We start from the raw sequence: 13,860 nt of genomic DNA, 5'->3' as shown, positions 1-13,860 counted from the left end.
AGGAGAAAGAAACACACCACTTTGGTGTCTTATAGACTGCCCATCCTTTATTGTTTCTAGCCCCCCTCCCTGCCCCCTATACATGGAGGGGAGCCCCAGTATACGGGGGATGACAAGATGCGGGGGGGGCCAAGTGGGGCCTGGCCAGGGAGCAGGTCAGAGCGGCTCACTCCCATGCAGCTGGAGCGGCCAGCAGAGCCCTCTGTAGGCTCAGCTCCACATGCTGTTTCTCCAGATACTCCCTGGAGGTGGCCTCCATGTCACTCCTCCTCATCTTCACACTGGCTGCTCCAGGCCTCCTCTCCCTGTGGACCCTAGAGGTGCGAGGGCCACAGTCTTCCTCAGCTGAGCCTCCCTCCCCAAGCCCAGGGCCCTAGCACAGGTTGCAGTTGGATGGCTTCAAGCTGCGGCTTTGAGCCTGGAGCAAGGCAGGGGGGAAGGAGAGGAAGACAAGGTACGATGTCAAGAAAATGAGGGACAGTCCTTACTGCAGAGCTCAGCATGGGCTGGAGTCATAAGGAAAACAAAAGGATAAACACCACCGTAAACTCTGCCACTTGCAAGAACACCCTCCCTGCCTTCCCCCGCTACCCCGCAAACTCCTTACTTACTCCCAGCACAGGGCCCATCTCTACGCCGTCCTCATACCTGCTGCTGTCGGTATTCTGCCTCACTGGCCGATAGTGCTTGTGCTAAAGCTAAGTCTTCTTCTTCCTGAGAACTGGGAGGGAGGAACAGCTTAAGTTGGTATCTAAAATGTGAGCATCTCATCTGTTAGGCATCACTGTGCTGAGCCCTTCTAAGTATTGTTTCAATTTTCACATGTAGGTTTTTACAGGGTGTTGGTATTGTCCTCATTTTATTGAACATATTAAGACCCTAATGGATCAAAGAACTTGTCCAAGGTCACATAGTTCAAAAACTTAATTTTGAGCCCAAGTTCCTATTATCCTGCGATGGATGACAGCAGTCCCACCTCCCTCCCTCCAAACTGAGCCCTCACCCATGTCCCACCCTTTTACCAGTGAGTAGGTACCTTGGGACCTGGGGTTTGGTTTCTGCCAGGGACAGTTCCAGGGCTCGTTGCAGAGCCTCATCCTCACTCTGCAAAAGGAAAAATAAGACAAGGTGCCTTGGACTTCACTCTCTGTGGGTCTGCTTCTGTCCATCCAACCTCTGCCCCACTCACCAAGCCACTTTGCAAAGTAATCACTGGAGGGGCTGTCCCGGTTGGAGACTGAGTTGTGGCTCTATGGCAGATATTTAAGAGACTCAGGTCAGAGATGCGAAGGGAAAAAAGGGAGAGGGGAAACAGGCAGGCCTACCTGCTGGCAGAGGAAGACGAAGGCAAGGTCTGGTTCGGGCTGGGGTTGGTCTTTGTAGAAGAAGCCAAGCTTTGTGCTCTGGAGACGGCAGCCAGTCTGTAGGAAGAGACACTCTGGGCACGCCTCCAGGCACCTTCGGCTTACATGTTCCTCCCACCCCTGACCCAGGAAGTCAGGAGGGGACCTCCTCCAAAAGATATGGAAAACATGCACTTGAAAGAAAAGACTCCCTAGCCAAAGGAGACAGGGTGAAGCTTCCCAACTGTTACGACAAAGGTTCATTCAGGTCCCAAAGGCAAGTAGAGAACTTGGTTGCAATTACCCTGCCCTACTGGTGGGGTGGCCCTCCCCAGAGCAATCATGGTCCAGTGGGTGACGGTGCTTGATGCAGAAATTTCGGCCACAGCGGTCGCAGGTCAGTTTCATCATTTCCCGCCGCCGGCAGCCAGCATGTTCACACTTATTGGTGAAGATCTGAGGTGGAGTAGGAAGGATTGTCTCTGCTGAGATCTCTGCTCCCTTTTCAACCCTGTCCTAACAGCTGTGCAGAGTTCCAAGTGTTTGTAGTCACAGGTGACCATGGTTGATCCCTCTAACACTTACCTTACGTTTTTGTTGAGCTGGATCTGAGCGACAGTGTCGGTCAATGTGCTCCCCGACAGCACGGTCAGGGGACTCCCCTCTGGCCACAGGAACAGGCACGTTACACAGCGGGCATACAGGCACCTGGATATCCTATAGTTAGGGAGCAAGGGTCGGTCTGTGGCCTACTCCCAGTCCAGCCAGATCTCTGGTCCTGAGAGAATCCCCCTGAAAGAACCTGGACATGCCCTCCATAAACGCAAAAGGAAATAATGTTCCCAGCACTGAGCCTCAAGAAGACGATAAAGGAGGAGAAAAGTGAGGCAGAGGGGTTCCGGAGATTTTGCACGCGTCCTCCACCCGCCCCCTTTCACCCTCAGACCGCCCCCTCACCTTTTGGTAAGCAGATCCACAGTGATGCTGGGCGTAGGCTACATGGTCTGCGCAGAAGATGCCCGAGCAGGCATCGCACTTGAGCGGTAGAAAATCTGCAGGAAGTGGGTCCGAGTGCAGGTCCAGCGGGACCTCGACGTCCCCGCTCACTTAAGTCTTCCACTCAGGCGCAGGAAAATGCTGCGCACTAGGAACTAACTGGACCCTGGCCCTACTCCACCATCTCCTAAGCCACGCCCCAAGCTCGAGCCCCGCCCTCCTCGGGCCCTCCCAGCCCAGGAGCCCGCCACTCCGCCCGGCCCCGCCTCCCGCGTGCTCCGCCCCTCACCCCTTCACCGGCTTACCCAAGCGCTTACAGCTCGGTTCGGAACAGTGAGCCCCAAGGTCCGGAAACTCCATCACCGCGCCAGACGGGGGCCTGCTGGGAGAGGACGCGATGCTGAGCTCCTCGAGGGCTCCAGCTCTGGGTCCAAATCGCGACCCCGTACTCTGAGGGGAACTCCTCGTCCCGCCCCTTCCTCCCCCCGACCCAGCCCGCTCTACCGGAGCGTCAGCGCCTCCGGGACCGCAGTTCTCACTCCTCCCTTGGCGCGCGCGGGCGCGCTGACGTCATCCAGCAGGGCGGGCACGTCCCGCGCAGTCGGCGGGGGCGGGGCGCGTCCCGGAAGAGCAGAGGCGCGCCACTGCTGTTTTGCCAGGCGTCCGGGAGCTGGATGGTGTCTCCTGAGCTACCAGTTGGCCGCGGGTGGGTTGGAGACCCTGGTCGCGGGCCTAGGTCCACGAAGGCGTTAGGACTGGCGAGGGCAAGGAGAGATTACATCTTCGAGGCTGGGGTGGTATGGGGTCTTTCACAATTGGATCCTTCGCCTGCTTCGCACTCTGCACCCTCCCCCAGCCATTTCGTTCACAGTCGCTGCTATACCTACTCTACGAACTGAAAACACCCGTGTTTCTGTGAAATACACATTTCTCTTCAGAGCCGTATTTCCTCCATGTTTGGTTTCGCTGTCCTTTGGTAAGACTTCTCTGACCCTCCTCAGTTTGAGCCCAGTGCATCTCTTCTGGTTTCCCCTCGTCCTTTTCTAGCAGCACCCTATCACCTTATTGTAATCATGTCTTCTCTCACTCCCTCACTGCCCCCTTCCCACGTAAATATAGTGATAAGAAGAACCACGTCTGCCTTGCCTTGAGTTAGGCCCAGCACCCAGTGCACTGCCTGGAACTGTGTGTTTTCAGACCTTAAAGTGAATCACCTGCTTTAAAATGCGGATTCCTGAGCTCCCTCCCCCTCTCCACCCTGGGGCCTCTGATTCAGTAGGAAGCACAGGAGAGAATTCGGACAGATAATCCATCTACTACAATTTGAAAAACACATGCCTGGAATATTCTGAATGCTTACTTAATATTTCTTGAATGAAGCTAGAGAGTCGTTGGATTGGTGTCCTGCTTGACCCTAGGGAGCCCCAGGTTGAGACTTCCATTTCAACACATTTTCTCACATGCCTCTCTGGCCCTTCATGCATGGGCTTGGTTGCCTTGTCTTCCCATAAATTTGGGCATGGAGCCAAGTAAACAGATGAAATACTTAGAGTTTAACATGTCCTCCAAAATGGAGAGAGAACCAGCTACACTGGGAATGAGACAGCTTTCTTCTGTTCTCCCTCTCTCCCTCCAGCTTTTGGTTTTGTTTCCCTCTATGTCTGCTTCTTACATCCTTACAGCTCTGCTGCTGCTGCTGCTGCTGCTAAGTCACTTCAGTCGTGTCTGACTCTGTGTGACCCCATAGACGGCAGCCCACCAGGCTCCCCCATCCCTGGGATTCTCCAGGCAAGAACACTGGAGTGGGTTGCCATTTCCTTCTCCAATGCATGAAAGTGAAAAGTGAAAGTGAAGTCACTCAATTGTGTCAGACTGTTAGCGACCCCATGGACTGCAGCCTACCAAGCTTCTCTGTCCATGGGATTTTCCAGACAAGAGTACTGGAGTGGGTTGCCATTGCCTTCTCCATTACAGCTCTAAGGCTACTGGAAATTAAAACCATTTTTTCCTGGTTCCTCAAGCAGAAGGCCTAATTTCAGCTCCAACTGTGCCCAGTTGCCATGACTTGGATCATCTGCCAAGCCCTGACCTGTGGCCCAGGGGTCAGGGTATGTGATGTTCTGATGGGCCCCACCTGAGTCTCATGTTTGAGGGAAGAGAGTCAGCGCCACTAAAGTGAAAATTACCAAACTGGCTTGGACAATCCTAGAAAACCCAAAAGAGTCCATTCAATTCCTTCCTTCATTTAATAATATACTGAGTGTCCTCCCATGTGCTTGTCACTGGATGACATATGCAAAGACTAGCAAGTACTAGGCAAGATGGCAGTGCATTTCAGGTGCACCCATTCTGGAGTTGACAAGGCAAAACCTGAACGGTGAGTAGATGTTGGCTAGGTGAAGGCCAAGGGAGAAAGGAAAAAGGTGTAAGTAGGTGCTATTTCAAGCAGAGGAATCAGCAGGGACTAAGACCTGGAGATAAGAGAGAACAAGATCCTTTAGATGAGCTTTTAAAAAACTGATAGCATCAGGATCTTAGAGTGTAAGAAACAGCTTGGCAGGAGATAAAGCTGGAGAGTTAGCAGGGGTCAAATCTCCTCAGATCATGGAAGCCACATTAGTTATTGAGAATTTTAACATAAACATCAGCTTCCCTTGTGACGCAGTGGTAAAAAAAAATCTGTCTGCAATATGGCAGATTCAGGTTTGGCCATTATATCTACTACTGTGGGCAAGAATCCCTTAGAAGAAATGGAGTAGCCATCATGGTCAACAAAAGAGTCCAAAATGCAGTACTTGGATGCAATCTCAAAAACGACAGAATGATCTCTGTTCGTTTCCAAGGCAAACCATTCAATATCATGGTAATCCAAGTCTATGCCCCGACCAGTAACGCCAAAGAAGCTGAAGTTGAACTGTTCTATGAAGACCTACAAGACCTTCTAGAACTAACACCCAAAAAAGATGTCCTTTTCATTATAGGGGACTGGAACGCAAAAGTAGGAAGTCAAGAAACACCTGGCGTAACAGGCAAGTTTGGCCTTGGAGTACAGAATGAAGCAGGGCAAAGGCTAATAGAGTTTTGCCACGAGAACGCACTGGTATTAGCAAACACCCTATTCCAACAACACAAGAGAAGACTCTACACGTGGACATCACCAGATGGTCAACACCGAAATCAGATTGATTATATTCTTTGCAGCCAAAGATGGAGAAGCTCTATACAGTCAGCAAAAACAAGACCAGGAGCAGACTGTGGCTCAGATCATGAACTGCTTATTGCCAAATTCAGACTTAAATTGAAGAAAGTAGGGAAAACCACTAGACCATTCAGGTATGACCTAGATCAAATCACTTATGAGTATACAGTGGAAGTGACAAATAGATTTAAGGGACTAGACCTGATAGACAGAGTGCCTGATGAACTATGGACAGAGGTTCGTGACATTGTACAGGAGACAGGGATCAAGACAATCCCCATGGAAAAGAAATGCAAAAAAGCAAGATGGCTGTCTGAGGAGGCCTTACAGATAGCTGGGAAGAGAAGAGAAGCAAAAAGCAAAGGAGAAAAGAAAAGATATTCCCATCTCAATGCAGAGTTCCAAAGAATAGCAAGGAGAGATAAGAAAGCCTTCCTCAGCGATCAGTGCAAACAAATAGAGGAAAACAACAGATTGGGAAAGACTAGAGACCTCTTCAAGAAAATTAGAGATACCAAAGGAACATTTCATGCAAAGATAGGCTCGATAAAGGACAGAAATGGTATGGACCTAACAGAAGCAGAAGATATTAAGAAGAGGTGGCAAGAATACACAGAAGAACTGTACAAAAAAGATCTTCATGACCCAGATGATCACGATGGTGTGATCACTCACCTAGAGCCAGACATCCTGGAATGTGAAGTCAAGTGGGCCTTAGAAAGCATCACTACGAACAAAGCTAGTGGAGGTGATGGAATTCCAGTTGAGCTATTTCAAATCCTCAAAGATGATGCTGTGAAAATACTGCACTCAATATGCCAGCAAATTTGGAAAACTCAGCAGTGGCCACAGGACTGGAAAAGGTCAGTTTTCGTTCCAATCCCAAAGAAAGGCAATGCCAAAGAATGCTCAAACTACCGCACAATTGCACTCATCTCACATGCTAGTAAAGTAATACTCAAAATTCTCCAAGCCAGGCTTCAGCAATACGTGAACTGTGAACTTCCAGATGTTCAAGCTGGTTTTAGAAAAGGCAGAGGAACCAGAGATCAAATTGCCAATATCCGCTGGATCATCGAAAAAGCAAGAGAGTTCCAGAAAAACATCTATTTCTGCTTTATTGACTATGCCAAAGCCTTTGACTGTGTGGATCACAATAAACTGTGGAAAATTCTGAAAGTGATGGGAATACCAGACCATCTGACCTGTCTCTTGAGAAACCTGTATGCAGGTCAGGAAGCAACAGTTAGAACTGGACGTGGAACAACAGACTGGTTCCAAATAGGAAAAGGAGTACGTCAAGGCTGTATATTGTCACCCTGCTTATTTAACTTATATGCAGAGTACATCATGAGAAACGCTGGGCTGGAAGAAACACAAGCTGGAATCAAGATTGCCGGGAGAAATATCAATAACCTCAGATATGCAGATGACACCACCCTTATAGCAGAAAGTGAAGAAGAACTAAAGGGCCTCTTGATGAAGGTGAAGGAGGAGAGTGAAAAAGTTGGCTTAAAGCTCAACGTTCAGAAAACTAAGATTATGGCATCTGGTCCCATCACTCCATGGGAAATAGATGGGGAAACAGTGGAAACAGTGTCAGACTTTACTTTTTTGGGCCCCAGAATCACTGCTGATGGTGACTGCAGCCATGAAATTAAAAGACGCTTACTCCTTGGAAGGAAGGTTATGGCCAACCTAGATAGCATGTTTAAAAGCAGAGACATTACTTTGCCAACAAAAGTCTGTCTAGTCAAGGCTACGGTTTTTCCAGTGGTCATGTATGGATGTGAGAGTTGGACGGTGAAGAAACCTGAGCGCCGCAGAATTGATGCTTTTGAACTGTGATGTTGGAGAAGACTCTTGAGAGTCCCTTGGACTGCAAGGAGATCCAATCAATCCATCCTAAAAGAGATCAATCCTGGGTGTTCATTGGAAGGTCTGATGTTGAAGCTGAAGCTCCAATACTTTGGCCACCTCATGCGAAGAGTTGACTCATTGGAAAAGACCCTAATGCTGGGTAGGATTGGGGGCGGGAGGAGAAGGGGACGACAGAGGATGAGATGGTTGGATGGCATCACCGACTCGATGAACATGGGTTTGGGTGGACTCCGGGAGTTGGTGATGGACATAGAGGCCTGGCGTGCTGCAATTCATGGGGTCGCAGAGAGTCAGACACGACTGAGCGACTGAACTGAACTGAACTGGAATATCCCCTAGAGAAGGAAATTTCAACCCACTCCAGTATTCTTCCCTGGAAAATCCCATGGACAGAGGAGCCTGGCGGGCTACAGTCCTTGTGGTCGCAAGAACTGAACAACAAAAAATGAGGAACTATAGACAGCTTTAAGAAGGAGGGTAATATGATCAGATTTGTATTTTGGGAAAATCACTCTGGCTTCAGAGTGGAGAACAGATTGGTAGAAGGGAGGCTAAGCTGAAGGCTGTTGGTATAATAGAAGCAAGAGATAATGATGGCCTGAACTAGGTGGGGATGATGCTTAGAATTAATGAAAGCTCAGTATAGAAGTTAGATGTGAGATAGATATTTTAAAATAAGTAACTTTCAGGACTTCCCTGTGGTCCAGTGGTTAAGGCTTTGTCTTCCAATGTAGAGGGTGTGGGTTCAATCCCTGGTCGGGAAGCTAAGCTCCCATATGTCTTAGGGCCATAAAAGTCGAAACTTAAAGCAGAAACAATATTGTAACAAATTCAATAAAGCCTTTAAAAATGGTCCACATCAAAAATGTTTAAGTAGCTTTCCAATGTATCAATGAGAGGATAAAATGATTAAAAAAAAAAAAAAGAACTCCTTGGACTTTCCTGGTGGCATAGTAGATAAGAATCTGCCAGCCAGTGCAGGGGACATGGGTTCAATCCCTCCTCTGGGAAGATTCCACATGCCACAGGGCAACTAATTCTAAGCGCCATAAGTACTGAGCCCATGCTCTAGAGCCCATGAGCCGCAACTATTGAGCCCTCACCTGGAGCCCGTGCTCCACAACAAGAGAAGCCACCACAAGGAGAAGCCTGCGCACCACAGCAAAGAGTAGCCCCCACTTGCCGCAACTAGAGAAAGCCCGTGCAAAGCAACGAAGACCCACCACAACCAAAAATAAATAAATAAATGATCATAAAAAAGAAAAAAAAAATTTGGCCACACCACACGAATTAAAGGATCTTAGTGCCCCAACCAGGGATTGAACCCCAGCCCTAGACAGTGAGAGCAAGTCTTTCAGGGAAATTCTGGCAGCTTCCTCCTCAATCCATCCTCACCCCTGGGGTAGGCTCTGAGCAGCAGTGTTTCTGCCAAAGATGATTGGTGGGAGTGGTCATCTGACCCACACTGGGTATCTGAGTTTGTGTTCCCCAAAAGCATAACCTGAAACAAGGATTTTGATGCAGATAATTCATGTAGGAGGTAATCCTAGCCAGAGTAAGAGAGTAGGGAAGAGGGAGACAGGGAAGGAAGGAAAACCAATGAAGAGTTATTGAACTGGTTACTACTGTGGTTCCCAGTTCCACTGGGAACCCTAGGAGAAGGCATATAAAATATGCCTCAGAATCATCCTTCTAAAGGACAGAAGGCTGGGCTGACTCCTGTCTTCAAGTTGAAGGTTTCTTCTAGGAGGTGATAACTCCCCCATGTCCACCTGGCACAGTGAACCTGTACCTATGTGCAAGCTGATTGAGGTACGAGGGATTTGGGGGAAATCCTGGAGGCAGAAATACTGAATCTGGCTTGGCTTGGAAGTGGGAAGCCATCAGGACTCATAGGAGCTGTCCACAGTGACATCTGAAGTCCAAGATGTACCCAGCAGGCAGGGCACCAGGAGCACCTGCTATATTTGGCCAATCAGATTCCTTCCTGGGAATTTGGAATCAAGCCCAGAAGAATCAGTATTCATAAAGCCAGTGGATCTGTAGCATATAAGCTATGGGCTTGCCATTTGCCATACTACCATACTGTCATACTGACTGAGGGATAGAGAGGGATTGTTATCTACCATCCTCTGACTGATGGGACACAGTCCCATAAAAAGAGACTGATCTTGTAGCTTACACACAGGGTTTTAAGTCATATCGTTACCTTACTCTTGCCTCCCCCCAAAGTCTACACTGCCCAACAAAACTATGGCTAACTGCCATTATTGTATTAGTTTCACATTGTCCCTTTTAAGATGGTTATAAGTTATCTCCTTAGATTCAGGATATTTCTCAAGGCACTATCACACTCTGGTCACACCATGAAGTCAGGCTGTTGATGTATGGGAGACGATATGGGTATGCACCTGTCATGGGGATTCAACTTTCAGCCTAGGCCCCTTAGAAAGGACAGTTGTTCAAGAGCTTGTTGTTTGTGAGTTCCAAGACTCCAAATCTGTGAAATCCAGCAACAGTTCTGATAGATACAAGCATATGAAATTGCTAAGACTTGACTATTTTTTTTATTTGCCAAAACAACAATTATGTATGGTTTAATCTATTAATAAGCAGCACATGTCACAGGCAAGAATTATTTTTCCTCTGACTTCCTATCTAATCCTCACCCTCCTGGGTTTTGGAGCCCAGATAAGAAGACAAACAAGCACTGTGAGAGTATGATGTACAGTCTAGAGACTTCCTGGCGATTCAGCAATTAAGACACTGTGCTTCCAGTGCAGTGGGTGCGGTTTTGATCCTTGGACAGGGAACTAAGATCTCACATGCTGCCCAGTGCGGTCAAAAAAAAATAAGTCCACACTCCTTACAATCAGATGTGTCAAATGCCTGTGTACCTTCAGTTCAGTCACTCAGTCGTGTCTGACTCTTTGTGACCCCATGGACTGCAGCACGCCAGGCTTCCCTGTCCATCACCAACTCCCGGAGCTTGCTCAAACTCGTGTCCATCGAGTTGGCGATGCCATCCAACCATCACATCCTCTGTCATCCCCTTTTCTTCCTGTCTTCTATCTTTCCCAACATCAGGGTCTTTTCCAATGAGTCAGCTCTTCACATCAGGTAGCCAAAGTATTGGGGCTTCAGCTTCAGCATCAGTCCCTCCAATGAATATTCAGGACTGATTTCCTTTAGGATTGATTGATTTGATCTCCTTGCAGTCCAAGGGACTCTCAAGAGTCTTCTCCAACACCACAGTTCAAAAGCATCAATTCTTTGGCAGTCAGCTTTCTTTATGGTCCATATGTGACTACTGGAAAAACCATAGCTTTGACTAGATGGACTTTAGTTGGCAAAGGAATGTCTCTGCTTTTTAATAAGTCTGTGTACCTTAGCACTTCAAAACTTGCACTGTTTTCTGCTAACAATGTATAAAGAGAGCATATTGGTTAGGATATAGGTTAAGCTGCCATAACAGGGACTCAAAAATAGTGGCATAAACAAGAAAGAAATTTAATTTCTTCCTTATGTAATTATACAGGGCTGGCTGGTATGACAGCACCTGTCAGGGACTTGGACACCTCCTATTTTGTTGCATCACCATCCCTAAGGTGTTGCCTTTGTCTACGTGGTCCCAAATGAGTCCTTGTTCTAGGCAGCAGAAAGAGGGAGAAGAAAAAGAAGGCATCTCCTCCGTCCTCTCCCTGCCCCCCATCCCCCACCATTCAAAGGTATGACCCTGATTTTGCCTACATCATTTCTGTGACCCTAGTATAGCCCAGGACTTAGTCACATGATCATAGTTAGCTCCAGAGAGACTGGGAAAGGTAGTCTTTAGGTGGGTGACCATGTTCCCAGATAAAATTTCAATTATGTCAGTGAAGGAGAACGGATATTTGGGGAACAACTAGTGTCAAAAAGGGGGAAAAAAAGGGTGACTTTTATGATATTTGAGCCATCCTGAGCTTGAAGTAATGAAGCAGGTAGTGAAACATAGGTATACGATAGCCAGAAGGCATTTCTCTCAGCCCAGGGGGTTTGAGGAGGAGAGCAACAAGACCAAGCACTGCTCGGTCAGTCTTCAGTTGTAGGCTACTCAACCAAGAAGTCATTCCCCAGCTCCCTCCTTGAGGACAAAACTCTTGATTTTAATCATCCTTTTCCAAGCAGTTGTGTTTCGCATGGGTCCCTTTCCTGCTTCCATGAGGAGTCTTAAATGGTCTAAGTCAATATTTTTCAAACTTTTAAACCATTGCTCACAGTAAGAATTACATTTTATAACCTAACACACACACACACCTAATACTTGATGTTATTGTGCTTGATACACTTTGATATTCTGTTATATTTCATTCTTAAAAAATTTTAGTTGCCAAACACTACATTGATTTCCATCTACCATCCCATTAAGGGGCTGTATAACCTTCAGTTTGGAAAAAAAAAAACAACAACACAACTTTTCTAAGCCAGCAAAACTTCCCCTTTGTTGAGGCATGTAAAACAATTTGTGTCTGGAAGAAAAAATTATCCCAAACTTTAGAGAAGAAAAAAACTGATTATTCTTTTTAAAATATACTTCTAGAGTTTTCCTAATAAGCCAACTTAACCTTTACCTGATACCTTAAGAATATAACTGTTGTCACAGTATATTTGATTAAGAATCCACTACTGATAAAAGCACAGAGTTGACACTTCTGTAACATTAACCTGTAGAAACTGATAAGTTGTTGTTCTTGTATAGCCTTGAAGAAACATTAACCTGAAAAGTGTTATATTTTAGCCCTGTGGAATGTTAATCAGTTTTGTACCTCACGTAATAATTTTGTTCATTTATTGATATGTATACATTTCTTTCTTTTTTTTTTCTTTTTTTTTGTATACATTTCTTATCGGAAAACACTCAGAATTAACTTTTTGTATTCTTTATCAGCTCCCTCATTAATGATTTAAATGAAACCTTTATATGTGCTTACAATCTATTTGGATGAAAATTTGTTTCTGCTCTGGACATTACCTGTGACATCTAGCACTCAGGCAGCTGTTTTATGACCATGAGTGGAGCCAAGCGGAGAGGACAAGCCAACATGCTGAAGATGGATGAGAAGAAAGATGGGAAAGTTCCAGGGTCACTGATAATTTAACCAGCCTGGGGGTATTACTTGTGGCCTCTTGTTATGTAAGAGAGTAAATGTCCCTATTAGCAACATTTTCTACATTTTGCAACCCAAAGCTCCCTTGGTGATACACCTGTTGTAGCAGCTCATCTTAATAAAAATGAACATTTGAGTCACCCAGTTGGAATTTTTGCCATGTATTGGCAACATATATTGGTAGCTGTGATGGTAGTAGTGGAATGATCACTGAGCTTCCCAATCAAATTTAGACAGCCTCCCCTCACAGCTCTGGAAAGACTCCTGATACAGCGACATCACATTCTGTGGACTCATAGTTAGTTTAGTTGTTTTTAATTTTAAATTACTGCCAGGGCTTTACAAATACTTTTAATATAAAGCTATCTGATTTTTAAGAAAGTATTTATTTATTTTTGGCTATGTTGTGAAGGTTTTTCTCTAGTTGTGGCGAGAGGGTAGCAGCTCTCTAGTTGTAGTGCAGGGGCTTCTCACTGCTGTGACTTCTCTTGTTGCAGAGCACAGGCTCTAGGTGTCGAAGCTTCAGTAGTTGTGGCTCCTCCAGGATGGAGAGCACAGGCTCAATAGTAGAGGTATATGGGCTTTAATTGTTCTGTGACATGTGTGATCTTCCAAGATCAGGGATTGAACCCGTGTTTCCTGCATTGACAAGGAGATTCTTTATCACTGAGCCACCAGAGAAGCCCTAGCTGTCTGATTTTAAATATTTTTAAAATTTCTTTATCTATTTATTTTATTATTTTTGGCTGTGCTGGGTCTTGGTTTGTGTGTGGCGGCTTTATCTAGTTGCAGAGATCAGGCTCTAGAACCGGGCTCAGTAGTTGTAGTACACAGGCTTAGTTGCTCCATGGCATGTGGGAGCCTCCCAGACCAGGGATCGAACAAATGTCCCCTGCGTTGGCAGGCGAATTCTTAACCCCTGGACCACCAAAAGCAAAAGTATTTAGTTGTTCAGTCGAGTGTGACTCTTTGCAACTCCATGGACTGTAGCCCACTAGGCTCCTCTGTCCATGGAATTCTCCAGGCAAGAAAATAGAATGGGTAGCCATTTCCTTCTCCAGAGGATCTTTCTGAGCTAGGGAGCAAACCTGGGTCTCCTGCATTACAGGCAGATTCTTTACCATCAGAACCACCGGGAAAGGCCTTATTTTTTTTCATGTTAAAATGTAATCATTTGGTTTTAAGAATTTTATTTATTCATTTTTTCCCCCTCTACACTCATGACTTTAGAGTTGTTGGCTTTCAATTTTTGAAACCTTATTTGGAAAAGACCTCAGCTGGTAAAGAATCCGCC

General features: G+C 46.4%; 1 protein-coding gene and 1 long non-coding RNA gene across 9 annotated transcripts; one reads left to right on the top strand and one right to left on the bottom strand.

Moving 5' to 3' along the window:
• Positions 1-20: 20 nt before the first annotated feature.
• Positions 21-2,883, bottom strand: ZFAND2B (zinc finger AN1-type containing 2B). 8 transcript variants are annotated; one of them, XM_081584211.1, is made up of 10 exons: positions 2,844-2,883; positions 2,645-2,721; positions 2,301-2,395; positions 1,929-2,060; positions 1,648-1,799; positions 1,326-1,421; positions 1,190-1,250; positions 1,037-1,104; positions 649-721; positions 21-418 (listed from the first exon to the last, which is right to left on the bottom strand). In XM_081584211.1, exons 2-10 carry the CDS (start codon positions 2,697-2,699, stop codon positions 374-376), a joined length of 777 nt encoding a protein of 258 aa, XP_081440337.1. In that variant the 5' UTR covers positions 2,700-2,721; positions 2,844-2,883; the 3' UTR covers positions 21-373. The 8 variants fall into 8 exon arrangements, with proteins under 8 accessions (XP_081440337.1, XP_081440335.1, XP_081440342.1 ...); XM_081584209.1 differs by having other exon boundaries at positions 21-314; XM_081584216.1 differs by having other exon boundaries at positions 2,657-2,721.
• Positions 2,884-2,905: 22 nt separating this feature from the next.
• LOC145543254 (uncharacterized) lies at positions 2,906-12,706 on the top strand. Its single transcript, XR_014080594.1, has 2 exons — positions 2,906-3,045; positions 12,347-12,706. It is a non-coding gene; the product is annotated as an uncharacterized LOC145543254 (long non-coding RNA).
• Positions 12,707-13,860: the final 1,154 nt, after the last annotated feature.

Source organism: Giraffa tippelskirchi, chromosome 3 (genome assembly GCF_054371585.1).
Source record: "Giraffa tippelskirchi isolate mGirTip1 chromosome 3, T2T-mGirTip1v1.2.pri, whole genome shotgun sequence".
In the NCBI taxonomy this organism is placed as follows: Eukaryota; Metazoa; Chordata; class Mammalia; order Artiodactyla; family Giraffidae; genus Giraffa; species Giraffa tippelskirchi.
Note: the sequence above shows the minus strand (reverse complement) of the source record. Positions and strands in the feature narration are given on the sequence as shown.

Excerpts from the sequence above, each read along its gene's own strand:
- ZFAND2B (XM_081584209.1), bottom strand. The coding sequence starts at position 2,699 with ATGGAGTTTCCGGACCTTGGGGCTCACTGTTCCGAACCGAGCTGTAAG. Across the intron at positions 2,061-2,300 it reads GTGGATCTGCTTACCAAAAG|GATATCCAGGTGCCTGTATG; the intron begins GTGAGGGGGCGG and ends CCCTAACTATAG. Across the intron at positions 722-1,036 it reads ACCAAACCCCAGGTCCCAAG|TTCTCAGGAAGAAGAAGACT; the intron begins GTACCTACTCAC and ends CCTCCCTCCCAG.